Here is a 17628-nt window from a genome sequence, read left to right as displayed (position 1 = left end):
ATTTCCCTTTCAATGCCACCCATGTGCAGTCCACTGACCTAAGAGTTTAGTCACACATGCAATAGGAAAACTAAAAACAACAGCATCAAAAGCTAGAGCTAGATCAAAATAGTGGAAAATACTAATCTTCATATAATTTCATATCATTATTCCTGTGTAAAGTTGCACAAAATGAGTTATAGCTTCAGTTTAGTATGCATTTTTCTGCTGCGTGAGCATGTGCACGTTTGTGAGCATGCCTCTATAAATATACAGTATATTTGTGTGTCGCTGAGAGGCAAGAGAGCAAAAGCGAGAGTGTCCTATCCATCAGCCTTCTCCGTGGTGTTTGGTAATGGTATCCCCTGGTCGGAAGTGCAAATCCAGCTGCTGCGAAGTGGCCATAAATTAGATTTTCTGAAACTTGGTGCAGACGGGGTCTCCAGTGTGTCGTTTACTGGAGCGCTCGAGCCCCGCTCGCCCACTGCAGCTTTCATTATCATTACCTAAATCCCTTAAACTTTGCCGATTAATTGTCACATACCTCAGATGATCTCAGTTGTGCATCAGCTCTTTAGTCTGCTGCAGGGCTTAAACCCTGCAAGTCAACACAAAAAAGTTAAGTGTCAGTTTAACTTGAACCTCCAGCAATGCAATTTATCTCCTTTAAAAAGCGCAGACATGTTGAAAACATTACAACTCGTTCTTTTTGCTCTCTGAGCCTAGAGGTTAGTGTGATGTGCCTGCTGAAAGCTTTTCCAAATCAGAGAGAAATCAACTGGGTAAGTTCAGATTTTTGCAGCTGCTTTCTATTCCACAATGTGCAGAGTAATTCCAAACAGTTTATTTTCTATCCAGCCACTTCAGCCCCCAAGGTCATTTGCTTTTTCTCTTTCTAAACAGGCAGAATTCTCACATGTCCTTTCTTGGTGGAACTCCACTCGGTCTAATTCGTTATGCTGGGCCTGTTCTTCCCCAGCAGAGTTGTGACAGCTTTGTTCAGATGTGTCTGAGTTCCTTTAATTTACAGACCTCATCTCTTGCCCGAGATCTTCTGATAACAAAATAACCGAGCCAGTTTCAGCTGCACGAAGCCATTCACATGGATTATACAGTTTATAGCTGAGCATTCATTTTACTGACTGAAAAAGATGTTCCCTGTGGATTTTATAATAGTGTACTTATATTAAAGCAATACATTTTGAATGTGCCGTGTGAGCTGTCCTGTTTGTGCTTAAATGTGTCCTCCATGACAAAAAATACATTTCAAAAAGGGAGGATGAGAGAGAGAGTCAGAGCAGAGACAAAACACTAGCCACCATGCTAGCTTCAGTCAAGGAGGGCATTATGGCCAGTGTCTGGGTGGCTGTCTGGGGGGTCGTGCTCTATGCCCAGGCCCTCGGGGCACCAGTAGCAGGATGGGCCCGAGCATCCGCTGAGAGGATGACCCCAGCTATCCCTGTGGAGTTTGGCTTGTACAGCTGTATCTGATTGGACAGGAACAAAGAACTGCACTGCACCAGGGGGTTTGGCATTCAGCAGATATAAGAACAGATCCTCTCAGACGCCTATATTTTCAGTATAAGACTTCACGATTGTGTTGATCTGCTTTATCCTACACTGAGTGACTGGGAAAATGTCAGAAGGAGCATGTTTAAATATGCAAAAGGTGTTATTTTGTGTTTGTGCAAGACAGACATAACGAATGTGCAAAGTATAACTCATCATGACATTTTAATAGTAGTAAGCTACTAATTTTTGAGACTCAAGAATCAATTTTCTCTCAAATAGCACCGTTAAGGAGGACTTTCTAAAAAAAAGTGAGACAGCATGCGGTTAGCGTGAATCCTTGAATGAATATACTGTATGAGAAATCACTGCCAGAAGATTGGTTTTGTTCAGCGTCTTGAGCTTTTTGTCCCTGATTCTCATGGCCTGCAAAATGTAATGCTGCCCGATGAGACAATTTTTTTGTTTTGTTGACCAATTTCTTCTCTAACATAATCAATCATAATCTGTCTATCTATCTATCTATCTATCTATCTATCTATCTATCTATCTATCTATCTATCTATCTGATAAGCATATTCTGGAGAAGATTTCACACCTTGACTTCACGTTACAGTCCAACAGATCCTCCTGTCACAGCTGATAGCAGCAGAGAAATGTGAGCACGTTCAACTGGTTATAATTTTTGCGACTGTCATCTCTTCCCTCAGCTGAACTCGCAAAAACCGGTTGATTTATTGTGAGGCGCTCCGACAAAGAAAAAATATATCATGTGGTTCTTCCGCGGACTTTCACAAGTATTTATCCAGAATGTAGCTGACAGGTTTCTCTCCCCCAAAAAATGTGAGAAAGCCGGTCGGCTACCGGAGACCTCCTGTGCGTCAGGAGTTTTCTCATTTGATGCGCTGGAGACGGAGGCCGCTGCCAAAGCCGCAGGTCCTGTCTGGAGCCTCAGGATTACAGACCTGTGAGTGTCTGTCTGTCAGTATGTCTGTCTGTCACGATGCCAGAGACATCAGACGGACTGTCACACACACGAGCGTAAAGACCTTTAATGAGAATAAGACAGGTGATAAACAAGATCTTAACATAAGTCGCTTGTACTTTCAGTAGTTTCCCGCACCAAATCCCATCATGTTTGTAGTTTTATTGCTATATAGTCAACTTTAAATTTATATTTAGACAAACTATTCTTTCTATTTTTTTTTTTAAAGGTTGTCTGTGTCTGGTCTTTAGCAATCCGTCAAATAATAAAGTGAATAAAAATAGTTTATTCTCCTTCAATTTCAAACAACAAGCTGTTATATTTTTATATAACTAAAAGCGATGTTTAAGGCTATAACGGCTTCAACGTTCATGAACACAGGGGGAAAGAATAAATATAGTCCACTTATTTTGTATTTAATTTTGTTTTTTGTTTTTTCTAAGCAGGACGTCTCAGATCATCTCCTCTTAGCCAACACAAATCTGATTTTTTTTCGCTGTGAAAATCATAGTACAGATGATGCTTTTTAGCTATGGAAAATGTAATATTCATCCTTTGTTCGTTCCCTTGCTGTGATTTATTATCACGCAACGGGAATAGACTATTTGGCAGAAAACTGTGAAATAATATGTGAGTTCCCGATCCTGCAGTCAAAAAAATAGAAATGCTCGTTTCATTCAATCACCGGAGAAAAGAAACGTATCTTATATCAGGAAAATAACGTCAAAATGAATTTACAGTGAGGATTTAACAATCTAAGATTTAACACACCTCAAAAAATGTTTCCCCTAATTTTCTGCTTTTATTTTGAAGAGATAGCAACGATGAGAAGAGAGAAACTAGCCAGTAATGCTTGTTATTACACCAAACTGATAAAAAGAGAGAGTTTAATGCACACTTTAAACATTGGTTTAAAGTAGACTATTAGCAACATTACAATTACTATACTATAATTATAATATTGGTAAACTATTATTACAGTTTAACCTGTAGTTTGACCAGCATTTTTACTATAATGTCACACTGAACGGTCGGATCTTGGGTGAGTGAGAAAAAAATAATGATTTGAATGATAATTCTATTTTATTAGCAAATAATATGTATTTTAAATAAATAAATAAACGCTACAAAAACGTATTTAAATTTCCCACCATTAGAACATGATTCATTTATTTATCTATTGCATTTTTTAAATATTTATTTAAATGGATTTTAAATAGCCATATTTTTAACAGCACTACTGACTGACAGGTGAACACAGGTGCCACATGTCTTGCATGGACACTTTCAGGTCATCTACTCACCGGAAACCCGCAGTGTCTGCGGGACAGGAGGACTTGCAGAGGTCCCTGTCCTCTGCCTCTGGATAATGAAAATCCTGTGATCTCCAGTCCGTGCTGTTTATCGCTGCTCGACCACCTCTAATTCAATCCAAGACCCCGGGTCAGGGGCAAAAAACCAAAAACAGCATCAACAAGATTATAGCTTAAAGTGATCCCGGCGTTTAATCGTTACATTAGCCTACTTTCCCCTCAATATGTCGGCGGAAACCCGTCAGAAATAGGCTAATTTATTACCTCAGCCTTGACACTGCTCAATAATGGTCGAGACAAACAAACAGACGAGGATATAATGTTCCCAGCGAAATGTAGGCTGCTTCCACCTAAAGGAAATAGCCTTTATTGACCATTTCTAATCTAATGTTAGCTTATTTTAGCCTACGTAGATAAAATGGATGATTATAGCTAGTTTGTATTTGACTTCAATCTTAGTTTACCTGAAACTAGAAGAAATGGGATGAATGATGAAGTGGGATTTTGATGGACCCGAGTTATATAGCTATATATAAATATAAAAATGTGATATCTAGCCACACATGCTAACAGTTAAGCCACGGCACAAATTTGTTTTAACGGAAATTGCAGGCTGTTTTTCAGGCGACTCATTTACGCATGCGTCACCGCGCATCAGGGCCCCTGCGTCAAGGGCTCTCCGTCCGCTCTAAAATACATTTAAGATTATTTATTTTTAGCTCTGGCTGGCGTTTATCTGTATATCAGGGCCCAGCTAGCTGATACATCCAGATGGTTTTAGCTAAGGTGCATGTTTACGGATTCCTGGAGATTGTGAGTAAGGAGCGAGGCTGCACCGGTCTGTCCTTCATTAAGAGCCAGTCAGAGCAGAGAGGCATTTATCACGACAGACGAAGCTTTCATAACCCGGTGTTCCCGCACACACACTGCATTTCTCCCACTCTCTGGGCTACTGTGCCTAGCCAGCCTCCCCATTCAGCTCTCTGTAACTAATATAAAAAAGGTTAAGTGCTCGTATTAAACTGCTAAAAAGTCAGAGGGTAAGCTAGCACCTGTATGGGTTCTTCAGCTTGCCAATGTTGCAGAGTTAGCTAGCTGCTGGGTTGCTAAGAGTGACAGATGCTTTTTTATTGCTAGTTAACGTTGACATTACAGAACAGTTTCATACTTGTGTAGTTATGCAGAAAAGATCAAATTTACAAAAAGTAACAATCATAGTGAGCAGTCAATTTTCATGTACTGTAGGTTTGGTTATCTGTTGCAGGCCTTTTCAGCCTTTGTGGTAGCTCTGGCTTGGATTTGAACTAAGTGCTCCCAATTTCTCAAACTACAGAAAGAAAGCAACACACAGCATGTGTTGCAGCCGAAACTCTTTTATTATAAACCAACCATAGGAGAGCTAGGTCCAAATTTAAATTAACAAAGGGTGCAGGACCTGTCATAGTTGGTTTCTCTGCTCTGTCAAGCATCATGGTCCTTTGGTTTGAAGATCATCAGGGGGTTAATTGAGTAGCTGAATATGTCGTGATCTTTCCAGCAGTGAAATGAATGGAAAAAATTGCAAAGAAGTGTGGAAAATAATATTTTCATACAGTCAAATTCAAGGCAAAACAATACCATCTACCATCCATTATGAGAAACATTGGTCTTTTTCCTGACAGATACGTACCCCAGCTCATCTCATGTGTGTTGTGGCTATGGATCCGGACTTGCTGCTGACGCTCACTAGGCTCCAGTGTGCTCCATGATGCCTCATATGAGGTCACACAGAGGACAGCAACCCCACTTCCCATTCCCCTTCGAAACCTCAACCCCCATCGCTGCAGTGGACTGGCTTAAGCTTCCCAGAATGCACCTCTTCAGCCAGCTGACCCCAGGGTCGGCAGCTGTCAATCACGTCCTCAGCTGGCTCTGCAGCTTCTGGACATAGACTGGAGGATGTGAGGGAGGCCTCTGAGAGGAGCCTGGCTCTGCATATGGGATCATCTCTGTGCATTCATGGCGGGTAATTAAATTAGCTATCCTTCTCCTATTCTAATGCAAACCTCAGGTTGAATCGCCACCCTGTACGTGAGAGGAAAGGCCCCAGGCAGCGATAGCCAGACAAAGACAGCCAGCTTGTATGAAGTACAGACTTGGGCTTCATTCTAGCTGGCTGTCTATGTTCATTTGGCAGGTCGATCTTAATAACTTCTCCATCTACATGGACGATCTCACGGATTGTCACTGAAAAAGGTCAGATCTTTGTTTACTGTCCACACCCATGTTTTCATGATCATGACATCACTATAACCTTTTAAAAGTCCAGTTTTATATGATAAAGAAGATTGGTGCCTGATTCATCTTTTTCACACGGCAGTATCTGTGTTTACACATGCTAGCTAGAGGATGTAAGGTGTAACAGGTTGTGCTAAAGCCCTGCAGACTGACAGCCATGCAGGCCGAGAGGATGTAGTGGAGGGAGGGGTGGAAGTGGCTCTCTAGCCTGAGGGCCGCAGGGTGCACGGTGAAAGTGCAGGGTCACCTTTATCCACGCTGTCTGTGCCCAGAGCCGGGAGGCGGTGGGGGGAGACCTGGGACTCCCAACAGGCTGAACTGATTTCCTGTGCAGGGTCATGCCCAGGACAGGCTTGGGGGACAAGGGCTAAGGACCGCGGGGAGCAGCGAGTGGAACTGGTCATGGTATGGACGGTGAGTTGTTGCTATTTTCTGCAATTTCCCTGCTGTTAACCACCACTTATTTCCCTGCAAATGGGTGAGGATAAAATGATGTGCTTATTTAATGAAGAACCCTGCTCTGTTTTGTTTGATGTGGCAGAGAAGTCAGTGTCTAATCTACCCGAAAAGATGGACTTTTCAGTGCATAAATGAATGCACTCCATCTCTTCGAGGAAGCCACAGACGTCCACAGAGGAGACTTTGATTCCTCAGCAAATACCATCCCCATAATCCTCTACATCTTCTGCTCTCTTGATGCAGTATTCATATAAACAGTGTTACCTGCGGCGGCTCTGAGATCATAGCGCAGACTTTCTTCCTCTTGCCCACATCTCTGGAATGCATTTACTCAGCTGGGTTTGTGAATTCAAGAGTGCTCTGCTGCCTCGGGCTACAGAGGACATGCTTGTCACGAGATTTGAGAAAAACATATCCGTGTCCCCCCCCCCACCCCACCCCCTTTCTGTGTGTACATCTTAAAACTCATACTCCCCTCTAACAGAATTATGAGGTTTTTAATGGTGGTCAGCCAGACAGTTTGACAAATGTTGGCAACTACACCTAGACTGAGGTTTACGGGGATGAATGCACATTTAAGAGTGTGTAGGAGGGTAAAAGGTGGCACTGTGGTTGTGATTAACATGACAGCACAGTGTTTTTTAGCCCCTATGCTCTACTGACCCAAACATGTTAATCTAAGTCATGTTACTCATAAATGTCATTAGGTCTTATATCTAAGGTCACTAATCATTTTAAACTTAAAGGAGCTCTTCCTTTTCAATGCGAGCAGCCATGTCTTTGCAATTTGTGTCCAGATGAAGACTGGAATTTTCATTTTGTTCATATGTACGCTTTATTAGTAAAGGTAGAAATGTAGTTTAAGAGTTTTATCTGAATAAGATTGTCAGTAGAATTATAAATGCTTTCCTGCCCTAAACTCTTTGTTATCCTCTATTTGTAATTGAAATTCTGATTGAAAGTTGGACTTTGTACAAAAAGCGATCCAAGTAAGAATCTGATCTCCGTTGGAGCCACTATTCACAGCTCCATATTTCTTCCTCCCTACACTTGGATCTGTAACGTGGACGCTTTTGATATTTCAGAGCTCAGAATGGATTCAAATGGGGCTTATGAGGCCTCTCAGTCCAAATGGACCTCATGTTTACACACTTGTCCATCAGCTGAGCAGCGTGCGGCCTCAGGTATCCAGAGAGATGGTGAGATGTCCCCAACATCAGCGGTACCGCGTCTGAACCTGGTAAGTGCACTGTGTTTAGACGGGTTTGTCTAGATCGGAGATAACATGTCAGTATCCAAAAGCCTTTTATCTCACTGCTGAGTCTGATTCTTTCTGGGGATATTCAGTCAGTTATGAGCTGGATGGTAAAAAAAATTAATAACACATTTTGTGCTGCGTGCCATGGACGAAGCCTCTTTTTCTGCTTTTACTTTAGTTATTATTATTTTTATATTGACTCCTATCAAAACAGTTGTCAAGTGAGATCAAGTGAAAAATCCCACAAAGATTTAAGAATTATATTGCAGTAATTAAAAACTGTATTTCACTGCAAGCAGGGACATGTTATGACCATCATAACTATTGTTTAGCTGTTTCCATCATTTCTAAGAGACAGTCAGTGTTATTCAGTACAGCCACAGGAAATCAGCGACAAGGAAACGTCGAGCTGAGTTAGTGTGCATGTCGGGAGCCCGCATCGGCAATGTACAGTAAATGGGTGTTGTGTGTTTAATCTGCGTGATCAGTATGTTAATGATAATATATTACGGCCTGCCATTGTTGTTCCGGGATGTTACATTATTCTCAAAATTGCCGATCGAATAACTAATCCTTCTGTTTTAAATAATAGGTGAATTCTGATACGTTCTTAGTTTGAAATTAATATTATTTAAATTACAGCCTCCAAAATCGTCATATTGTAAAGCTATCCGTATATTTAAATATAGTTAAATAAGATATACCTACATTTATGTTTTCTTTGTTGACCGCCGACGCCTTTTAAACGAAAGTTATAGTGTTTTTTTTTTCTTTTCTCTTTTTTGGGGGCTGTTCAAAAAACAAAACAACAAAAAAAATCAGTCGTCAACCTCAGTGCGTATACATTATCTAAATAAAGCTTTTACATCTAGTTTTTATGAATTAAAATGTAATGTTTGCGTAGCATTGTTTTTAATCCAATTTATTTTCCACATTGGTTTGACCTCGGCAGTGGTCTTTTACACCGATTTTCACATGCTTTGTAATTGTAGTCTTTTTACATCCTTTTTAATGGTCATACAGTAGGCTACACTACAGTGAATTTTGTAGGCCTATTTTTTATGTGACTATCAGTGCCTTCAGCGGAAGGACCCATTTATTGGCATTAGAATAATGCATCGACATCTAACGTGAAAAACAAATATAATAGGTCTATATATTCAGTATGCTGAGCGCTTCATTGTGCGTGCGGATTTTTTTTTTAATAAAGGAAAAGAAAAAGGTCTCTAAGGCTATATGAAAAGAAAAGATTTAGGCCCACTCCTTGCGCGCCTTGTATGAAATAGTAAAGTAAGTAAAATAAAAAGGAATAGCTACTCGAAGTAAAAGTTTTATAAAGTATATAAGTCAAACAAAAAAACAACATACTTGTCTGGTGGAAGTAAGAATAGTGCGTTTTTATTCGGTCAGTTTTCTGTGCGTAAACGGTGTGTGTGTGCGTGTGTGTGAGAGAGAGAGAGAGAGAGAGAGTGTAAAGAGAGAGAGAGTGTGTGTGTGTGAGAGAGAGAGAGTGTAAAGAGAGAGAGAGAGTGTGTGTGTGTGTGAGAGAGAGAGAGTGTAAAGAGTGTGTGTGTGTGTGTGTGTGTGTGTGTGTGAGAGAGAGAGAGAGAGAGAGAGAGAGTGTGTGTGTGGGGGAGAGAGAGAGAGAGAGTGTGTGTGTGTGTGTGTGTGTGTGTGTGGGAGAGAGAGAGAGAGAGAGAGTGTGTGTGTGTGTGTGTCTGCTTCTCCTGTCCTGCTTCATTTGGTGATTAGAGCCATAACAATATATGAAATAGGAATTAAATGGTTAATTGGAGGGACAGAAACCACACGTGATTGAATTTTTGGCGGATTATATCAGACTGCTGGATGCTGTAACAGACACCCCACCACACACACACACACACACACGCAGCCTCTCACTCTCTCTCTCGCGCTCTCTCTATCACTCACACACACACACACATACACACTCACACTCAGAGAGTCCAATCCCGGTTTCACGGGTCTTTGTTTCTGATCTGTTAAATCCCACCCACTTGACATGAACACAGAAGAAGAAAAAAAAGCTCTCACTCAGGCGCCCACACTATCAGCGCCCAGTCGCTGCTGTTGTCTCTGCTGCTGCTGCTGGAGCCGTAAGATGGACACGGACAGTTGTTTGCCTTTCTCTTCGCAGAGCAGCAGGAGGACGCCGGAGAACTCCCCACGACTGGAGCACGGCGGCTCCGGCTCCTTTCTCCCCTGCGATGAGCTGCAGAAACCCTCGCACCTTCCTCCTCCTCCTCTTCCTCACCGACTCAGCCTGCGCGGGGATCTGTACGCCACCGCCATGGGGAGATTTGGTGATGTTGCGGCGGCGGCGGACTTTACGCACGGCGCTGCCTCGGCGAACCCGCCCGCCTCACCGTCCAAACACAGCAAGTTCTTGGACAGTATAAACCAGGAGCAGAAGGGCACAGCGATAAGCGGCAAGTTTTATGAGAACAACTCGGAAGGTAAGTTGGAGAGAAGTTATGTGTTTCACACGGAAAAGAAATGAAAAAATGAGTTAAGATAGGAGCAACGAGTAGGGTACTTATAAATATAATAGGGGTGACACTTTTTCTTGGTATTACATTTGTCCAAAGTATATTTGTATGATGCACATTTTTTTTAATAAACGTTTTTTTATTTTAATAAGACATTCATACTTGAAAGGCATAAAAACTGAAAGTAACTGATGCCAACATTTTTCTAGTTTTGAAGCCAATCCTTGCACGAGCATATTTGTTCCAATTTTGAATTAAAAAAATGGCCTTCCTGCACAGGATAAGCAAGTGTAAATATAAATAAACGGAAGAATTAGAATAATAATCTTATCCTTTGCAAAGAATGTAAGAAATTAAATGACACAGATCCGTCAGTTGATTCGTTTTTAAAATCTTTGTCAGTGAGCCAGTTCTTTTTTCCGTTTGCCGGTTTTGTTAATGTGCCAAAGCCAGTTTTACTTGATTTTTGCAGGTGATGGTTGTGATAAAAATGTCAGCAAGTTTTCTTTCACTTGACAGTCCTTGATGTAAAGTGAGAGAGGTTAAAGGTCAGTCTGGCAGCAAGTTGGGTGTGTCATTGGGCTTCTACTCAGCAAACCGCTCTATAGGCCAAGATTTAGCTTTATATCACTGTATTTTAGCCCTTAGAGTCTCTCTATCACTTTCAAGTCTTTCTTATTCTTTTTCTATGCAAGTTTTTTGGTAATTTAAAACATTAGAAATCAGAATTGAGTTTGCATTTTGCAAGCAGCTCAAAGGCTGTCAGAGGTATCAGCTTGTAAATGTCCATCTTGGGAAGAAAAGTGACGCCTGTATATGTTGAACCGAAGCCTGGAGAAATTATGTGGTCTTCCACTTTATTTATTTGTGTTGATGATTCTGCAAAGCAACAGAGGATATGAGCACTGATAAGGTCTTTGTGATATCTGCGTCCAGAATAATATACAACCGCTTGATTCATGTTCCTGCCAAAGACAGCCGACAGAATTTTTTCACAATTAGTTACGATAATGATATCAGCTCTCCTGGCTTAAAGTGAACTTTATTACTTTTCTTATAAATTCAGTGTAAATAAGCGAAGGAAGGCATGTAGGTTTTGACCATTCCTCTGTTTGCATGCGTGCACACACACGGCACACACACGGCACACACACACGCATGCTTTTGCGCTGACAATTGTTCAGTGATAGTTTAATTTATTTTGTGAATTATTAGCTTTATTACTGAAAATAAGTAGGGCTTTACATTTTTGCATGTGCAGAATGGAAACTGTGTGTGTGTTTGTAGCCACTCGTACTACTTAATGTTTGTGTGTTTTTGAGTTCGTACACCTTCAAAGGCAGACTCATCTTCCTGTTTTGTCTACAGTGGGAGGAAAGTTTAGTGATGGTGGGACTGGCCAACTCATTTATAACCCTTCGATCACCTTAACACACTTTGAAGTTTTAATTTAGTTTGCAATGATGTTTATTTTACATTTGTGCAATTGTAATACAGAATTAGAGAATTTTAATAAATCGGCGAGATGATCTCTATAAAATAGTTTCATAATGAATTGCTTAGTTTTTATAATAAAAACATATATTTTTCCAGTAAAAATACCACAAAGTTTTTCACTGTTTTAACCAATTAAAAGCAGTCAGAATGTGAAAAAAGTTGCTTGTTTTGCTTTTACTCATCGGGGAAATTTGAGGCTTTTAAATATTTACGAAAATGTTTAATACTATATTTGTTATATCGCTAAATTCTGATTTACATGTATTACATTCTCAGTAGGATATTTGTTTTTTGTCTGTTTATCTGTGACATATCTGCCACAACATATCACACACAAACTGTATCCACAGGTACAATACATCGCTCACATTTTTTATATTTTCTACTACTGTTTAAATACTTTTGTGAATTCAGCAGAATAAACTCTAACTAAACAGAATTCATTTCAAACTTTGCTATTAAAGGCTAAGATCATTTCATCTTTTTACTATTTTTTATTATCAATCTTCTATAATAAGTATCACGGATTTAAAACCAGTAACTATTGTATATCCATTAAAGAAGCAGAATGAAACATTTGTGTTAAAAACTGAGGTACCGTTTTGCAGAAATTCAAAACCTGAACGTACAGCGCAAGAGAGGCCTGGAGAGGAAACATCTTAAATCTCGAATGCGCCTATTTCACCTTTTTTAAAATTGATCCCCGCGCTCACAGCGTGATACTCCTACCTACACAATTTGAATTTCTCCTCTATTTGCCGTTTCCCGTATTTCATATACATCTCCAGTTACACTGCAGTGGAGGCAGAGCGGATGTGGGTGTTTGACAGGGTAAAAGCTATACAATGTCCTGCGGCCCCAGTTTGCAATCTTAACGCAGAATATTTTCAGCATGGACTGCAGCGTGAGGTGGGATCTAATGGACATGAGGAAATTAATGTTGCATTAAAAAGTGCTCTCTGTTGGGCCCCATATTGAATTAGGAGAACAGCAAAGTAGTGTCTCGGTCACCCCCAGTGAGTGGGTTTCCTGCAGATAGATGCAGAGTGAGTTTTGGTTTGGAGCTCAGGGTTAAACATAATGAACATGTACAACATCCAAACACTGCAGGAGGGAAAAAGCCCTTTGCATGGTCTGTTAACAGGAAGGGAAATAATGCTTTCAGATTTCCACTTACTTATAAATGGAAAAGGCAGAATGTATATTATTAATTTAAACAATCATGTTCTTTATCAGATATAATTTTGTCAGTGCTGCATTCTTGTTTCTCGCTTAATGTTGCTTTTTTTTTTTTTTGTACTTATTGCCTTGTGGGTTTAATTCAAGCCAACTCACTGAGAGTCCACTGCCTAAATAAGGGTTGTCTGAGATAATCACATTAAAAGGCCGTTTGGCTGAGCTAGTCTTGTGTAGTTTTCTCAGGCGTCTCACAGATTTGAGTTTGGGAATTAGATTGGGAAGCATAAAAAAATAGATTCAAGTTTTTAATTTTTATATCTCACAGACAAAATGTTTGATGTGACACCCTCTTTAATTTAATTTTATGTGTAGAATGATAAAATGTTGCTCTTAAAATCCGACAACTGTGTGTCAGAACCATATCCAGGTCAAAGTGTGCTGCGTAATAAAGCAACTTTAAACTATTTCTCTGGCAGTGAAATTGAGAGCGGTTTGTCATGTTGTTGCTTCCATAGAACTGATCTTTTCTGTACAAAAGTTGTGTTTCTCACCCTAATATGTGCGATTTCCTCACAGTTTTAAAAGATATTTAAATTGACTTTAGGTGTGAATAATGAAATGGCTTCTGATATGTTGGTGTTTTTTCTTGGGGTCAAACTCAATCCTCCTGAAACCCTACAAAAGAAATTTCAGACTTTTTTTTCTCAAGAGTGTCCGACAGTGACAACGATGGACCATACAAATGTAGTAGAACAGATGACACAATTGGTGCAGTGGTGCGGTGTTTAGCTCAGTTGGTAGAGCGGGCGTCCCATGTACAGAGGCTCTGTCCTTGCTGTAGCAGCCCCGGGTTCGCACCTGGCCTGGGGCCCTGTGCTGCGTGTCTCTCATCCTGTCATACCTTCAGCCATTCTATCAATAAAGCCATATAAAGGCCAAAAAAATACTTTAAAAAAAAAAACAATTGATGATGTATCGGTTGCATCCAAGAGCTTTTTTTAATAATTTAATACAAGACAGAATAAGTTGCAAAAATGTCCCACTTTGTTAAAATAAAGACAGACAGTAAAAAGTAATTAAAAGTACATTGAGCCTGTATGTTGCACAAGTTGCCAACATACAAAACATTTTTCAACAAAATGTTCAATACACATACAGTAATAGTGTTTGATGTTTTTACATTATTTAAGGTTTTTACACCAAACCTAATGTAACATTATGGTATTCTGGAAATTATAAGGTATAGCATAGTTAAATTAAATAATTTAAGTGATATATTTCTATACATAGGTCAAAACATTGCAAAATTTTGCTGAATTGTAAAAGCAAGTAGGGGCACTAAATGATAAGCTGTTTGGGATCTGGCTGACTACAAACAGCCAGAATTCTCATCACTCAACACAATGTATATAACAAAGGATCAGACTTAAACAGTGTCAAAAGAAACAATCTTCATCTCTCAACCCCATCAAACAGTGAACTGATGCTTATGAACTGAAAATAGAAATGCCAGATGTTGCATATGAATTCATATTTACACCTTTTTCTGTGTACCCTCCATGTTTCAGTCAGGGAGAAAGGACCTCCAAAGACCATGGGCTATCCTGGTATCGGCACAGATTGTTGTGGCAAGCTGAAAGAGCCAGGCAGCGGTTTACACGGGGACTCTATCGCTGACTCCATCGACCTATCAGGCAAGAACAAGAAGCGGCGCAATCGCACCACCTTCAGTACCTTTCAGCTGGAGGAGCTAGAGAAAGTGTTTCAGAAGACACATTACCCTGATGTGTACGCCCGGGAGCAGCTTGCCCTGAGGACCGAGCTCACAGAGGCCCGGGTTCAGGTGGGTGCAAGGGCCACTCCCTATTTTTTTATTTATCTTTTTTTTTTAGCTGTTATAACATTTATTAGCCAGCCATATTGTAGACTATATCTACGACACACCATAACTCCAGTTCAACATTTCTTTAATTCCCCTCAATTAAGAATACGTGCATTGTCATTTAAAGATAACTTAAAATATGTTTTAATGGGCTAAAATGATGGTGTAGATATCTCAAATAATCATATTTTCATTATAGATATAATCAAGTTACAGATATCTTGAAATAAATGTTGATTAGAGATGTCTTTAACTTTCATTCTGCTAAGTCATAATGTAATTACAGATATCTTGAATTAGAGTTTTGACAAGGTGAAATGACCTCGCAGTTATGTCATAAGTGAGAGCAAGTGGGAGCAGCGTGCTATTCAAACATGCTATGGCTCCGTATCCATATATCAAGCTATTTTACTGTCAGTTTTGACAGGGTTTTTAATGCTGCGGCTTGTGCATGACTTCATTCATCAGCAAGAAATGCAGATGATTTAATTTCTGTAACAACACGATACACAAAAGCAACCGCCACTGCCTCTGCTGACACTGTTCAAATTCTTTGCTTGGCCAATATGCAATTGGAAGCCTCAAATAAGCAATGTCATATCCATCAATTCGGATTAGTCATAATGATGTCTGAGATATAAGAAAGGTATTATTTGGAGTAGTCAAAGCTCAATTTGATATCTGCAATCACCATTTAGGATGTTTGACAAGTTGAGTGTAATTTATAGTGGCATCACTACTGTAATTCAGTTTTGACTAGTCAAAACTGAATTACACATATCTCTAACTGTCTTTTGACCAATCAAATTATGTTATAGATAGAATAAAAATTCAACAAGTCAAGATGATGTAATATCTGTAATCTTAAGTCCACTCAAACTTATAACGATACACAGAAGATAGTTTTTTTTATTGTCTTCTGAACCTTGCGTGTCATCCTATATTTTTGTATATGACAGGTTTGGTTCCAGAATCGTAGAGCCAAGTGGAGGAAACGGGAACGCTATGGGAAGATCCAGGAGGTCCGCAACCACTTTGCTACTTATGATATCTCTCTTCTCCCTCGCCATGACACATACCAGGTGAGCCACTGCAGATCTTAAATGACACGTAATGATGTGTTGTTTTGTTTTTCAAGCTCAATCCAGCCTTTGCTGACATTGTATCTTGATTTTGTCACCATAACAAATTATGAAGGTTTTCCATGTTCATTTTGTCAAATTTAACATGTGTCCTCTCCAAATTCTCTCCCTGTCCAGATGCAGGGCAACCTGTGGCCGGGGGCAGCTTCAGGAGGAGGAGGTGGTTCAGGTGCCGGCTGTGTCCTAGGAGCTGACTCCATCCCGTCGTCCTGCATGAGTCCATACCCTCACCCCCACAGCAATCTGCAGGGCTTCATGGGCATGCCCCCATCCCCTGGCCATCCCCACCACCACCACCCGCCTCACCATCCTGGCATCAACGGCCTCTACTCCCTCCACAGCTTCCCAGGAGGCCTCGGGTCCCCTTCCATTGAGGGGCCTGATGCTGAATACAAGCCGACGGGCCTGGTGGCGCTGCGGATGAAAGCCAAAGAGCCAGGCAGCATCCTCTCCTGGCCTACATGACCACAACAGTGCCAGCTCCCCCATTATGCACTGACTGAGCCAAAGCATATTACATTCCCGACCCATAGACAGAGCCCGGTGTACACACCCACCTCAGCATATGACTCAGATATTTCCTCTTAACATTTATATAAGCCAACTTGGAGTCTTGTCACACTTCAGAAGATCTTGGAATAGGAGTTTCATGAACATTGAGTGCTACTTGAGCCTCTTGCATGAAAATCCAACGCATTAATGAGAACTTTCAATCTTAGTTTGATATCACAATGCTGAAACCAAAGAGGAAAAATTATTTAAGCATGTAAAAATTGTAATTATCATATTAATCATTGTTTTTTGTTTTTTGTTTTTTTTTTGTCTGTTGTTCTCTATAGTGTGACCAGTAATAAAGGCCTCCATCTAAAGTATCTGTCTTATTCAGTAAGAAACTATTTTTGGGGAAAGACTATCAAAAAATTTAACAAAAATAGTCTCAGATGGAATTATTTTAGCCTTGACATGACACTTTTAAAATAATGGTAACCAAGAAAGTTGGCCAAAAGTCTGTGTCACAATTTAACTGGGAATGTGGTCATGAGGCAAAAATGCTACGCAGGCTGTGGTTGCCATAAACACAAAGATTTCCGCTGTGCGGGAAGTGAGCTTCTCTGTGTTCGCGAAGCGCACAGAGAGACCGTACATGTGCAGCTTACTTGGCCTCACTCCAAGAGGCCTTCAGGTGGCACCTCATGTATCAGGAGCGGGTGGCAGGTTCATTAATGAAAAGCTAACCGAGCAACCACACTTCACTATTGATGATAAAGTGGAGAGCCTCCCACGGACGGTTGGCTTGATGTTGAGGCAGGCATTTCTCATTCACATCTGGCATCAGGGGTAAACCCAACCAAAAGGCTAATGAGTTACAGTTTAATCTGAGAAATTGGGGTTACCATTGCTCAGAGCGTGTTTGTTTACTTACGTTATTCATTGAAGCCAGTACAACTGCTTTCTGCTTTTAGTTATTAATACGTGTGTTTTCATGTATTATCTTTTAAAAGAAGAATATGACATGAATATGTTATGGCATATGTGTATTCTGAATCGTTCCTAATAATTGTTTTCAGGAAATCTCCTTGTTGTGCACTACCCCAAACAATTTACTTTATTGTCAAGGAAACACTGAATTGCAGGGTA

At 40.3% G+C, this 17628-nt stretch overlaps 1 protein-coding gene across 1 annotated transcript; it reads left to right on the top strand.

The window, feature by feature from the left end:
* The first annotated feature begins 9902 nt into the window (after nt 1-9902).
* alx3 (ALX homeobox 3) lies at nt 9903-16455 on the top strand. The gene is made up of 4 exons (XM_073471169.1): nt 9903-10257; nt 14535-14809; nt 15808-15930; nt 16108-16455. Exons 1-4 carry the CDS (start codon nt 9903-9905, stop codon nt 16453-16455), a joined length of 1101 nt encoding a protein of 366 aa, XP_073327270.1.
* The last annotated feature ends 1173 nt before the right edge of the window (nt 16456-17628 follow it).

The sequence above is a fragment of the Pagrus major genome, chromosome 7, assembly GCF_040436345.1.
Source record: "Pagrus major chromosome 7, Pma_NU_1.0".
Classification (NCBI taxonomy): domain Eukaryota; kingdom Metazoa; phylum Chordata; class Actinopteri; order Spariformes; family Sparidae; genus Pagrus; species Pagrus major.
Note: the sequence above shows the minus strand (reverse complement) of the source record. Positions and strands in the feature narration are given on the sequence as shown.

Excerpts from the sequence above, each read along its gene's own strand:
- alx3 (XM_073471169.1), top strand. The coding sequence starts at position 9,903 with ATGGACACGGACAGTTGTTTGCCTTTCTCTTCGCAGAGCAGCAGGAGG. Across the intron at positions 14,810-15,807 it reads TCACAGAGGCCCGGGTTCAG|GTTTGGTTCCAGAATCGTAG; the intron begins GTGGGTGCAAGG and ends TGTATATGACAG. Across the intron at positions 15,931-16,107 it reads CTCGCCATGACACATACCAG|ATGCAGGGCAACCTGTGGCC; the intron begins GTGAGCCACTGC and ends CTCCCTGTCCAG.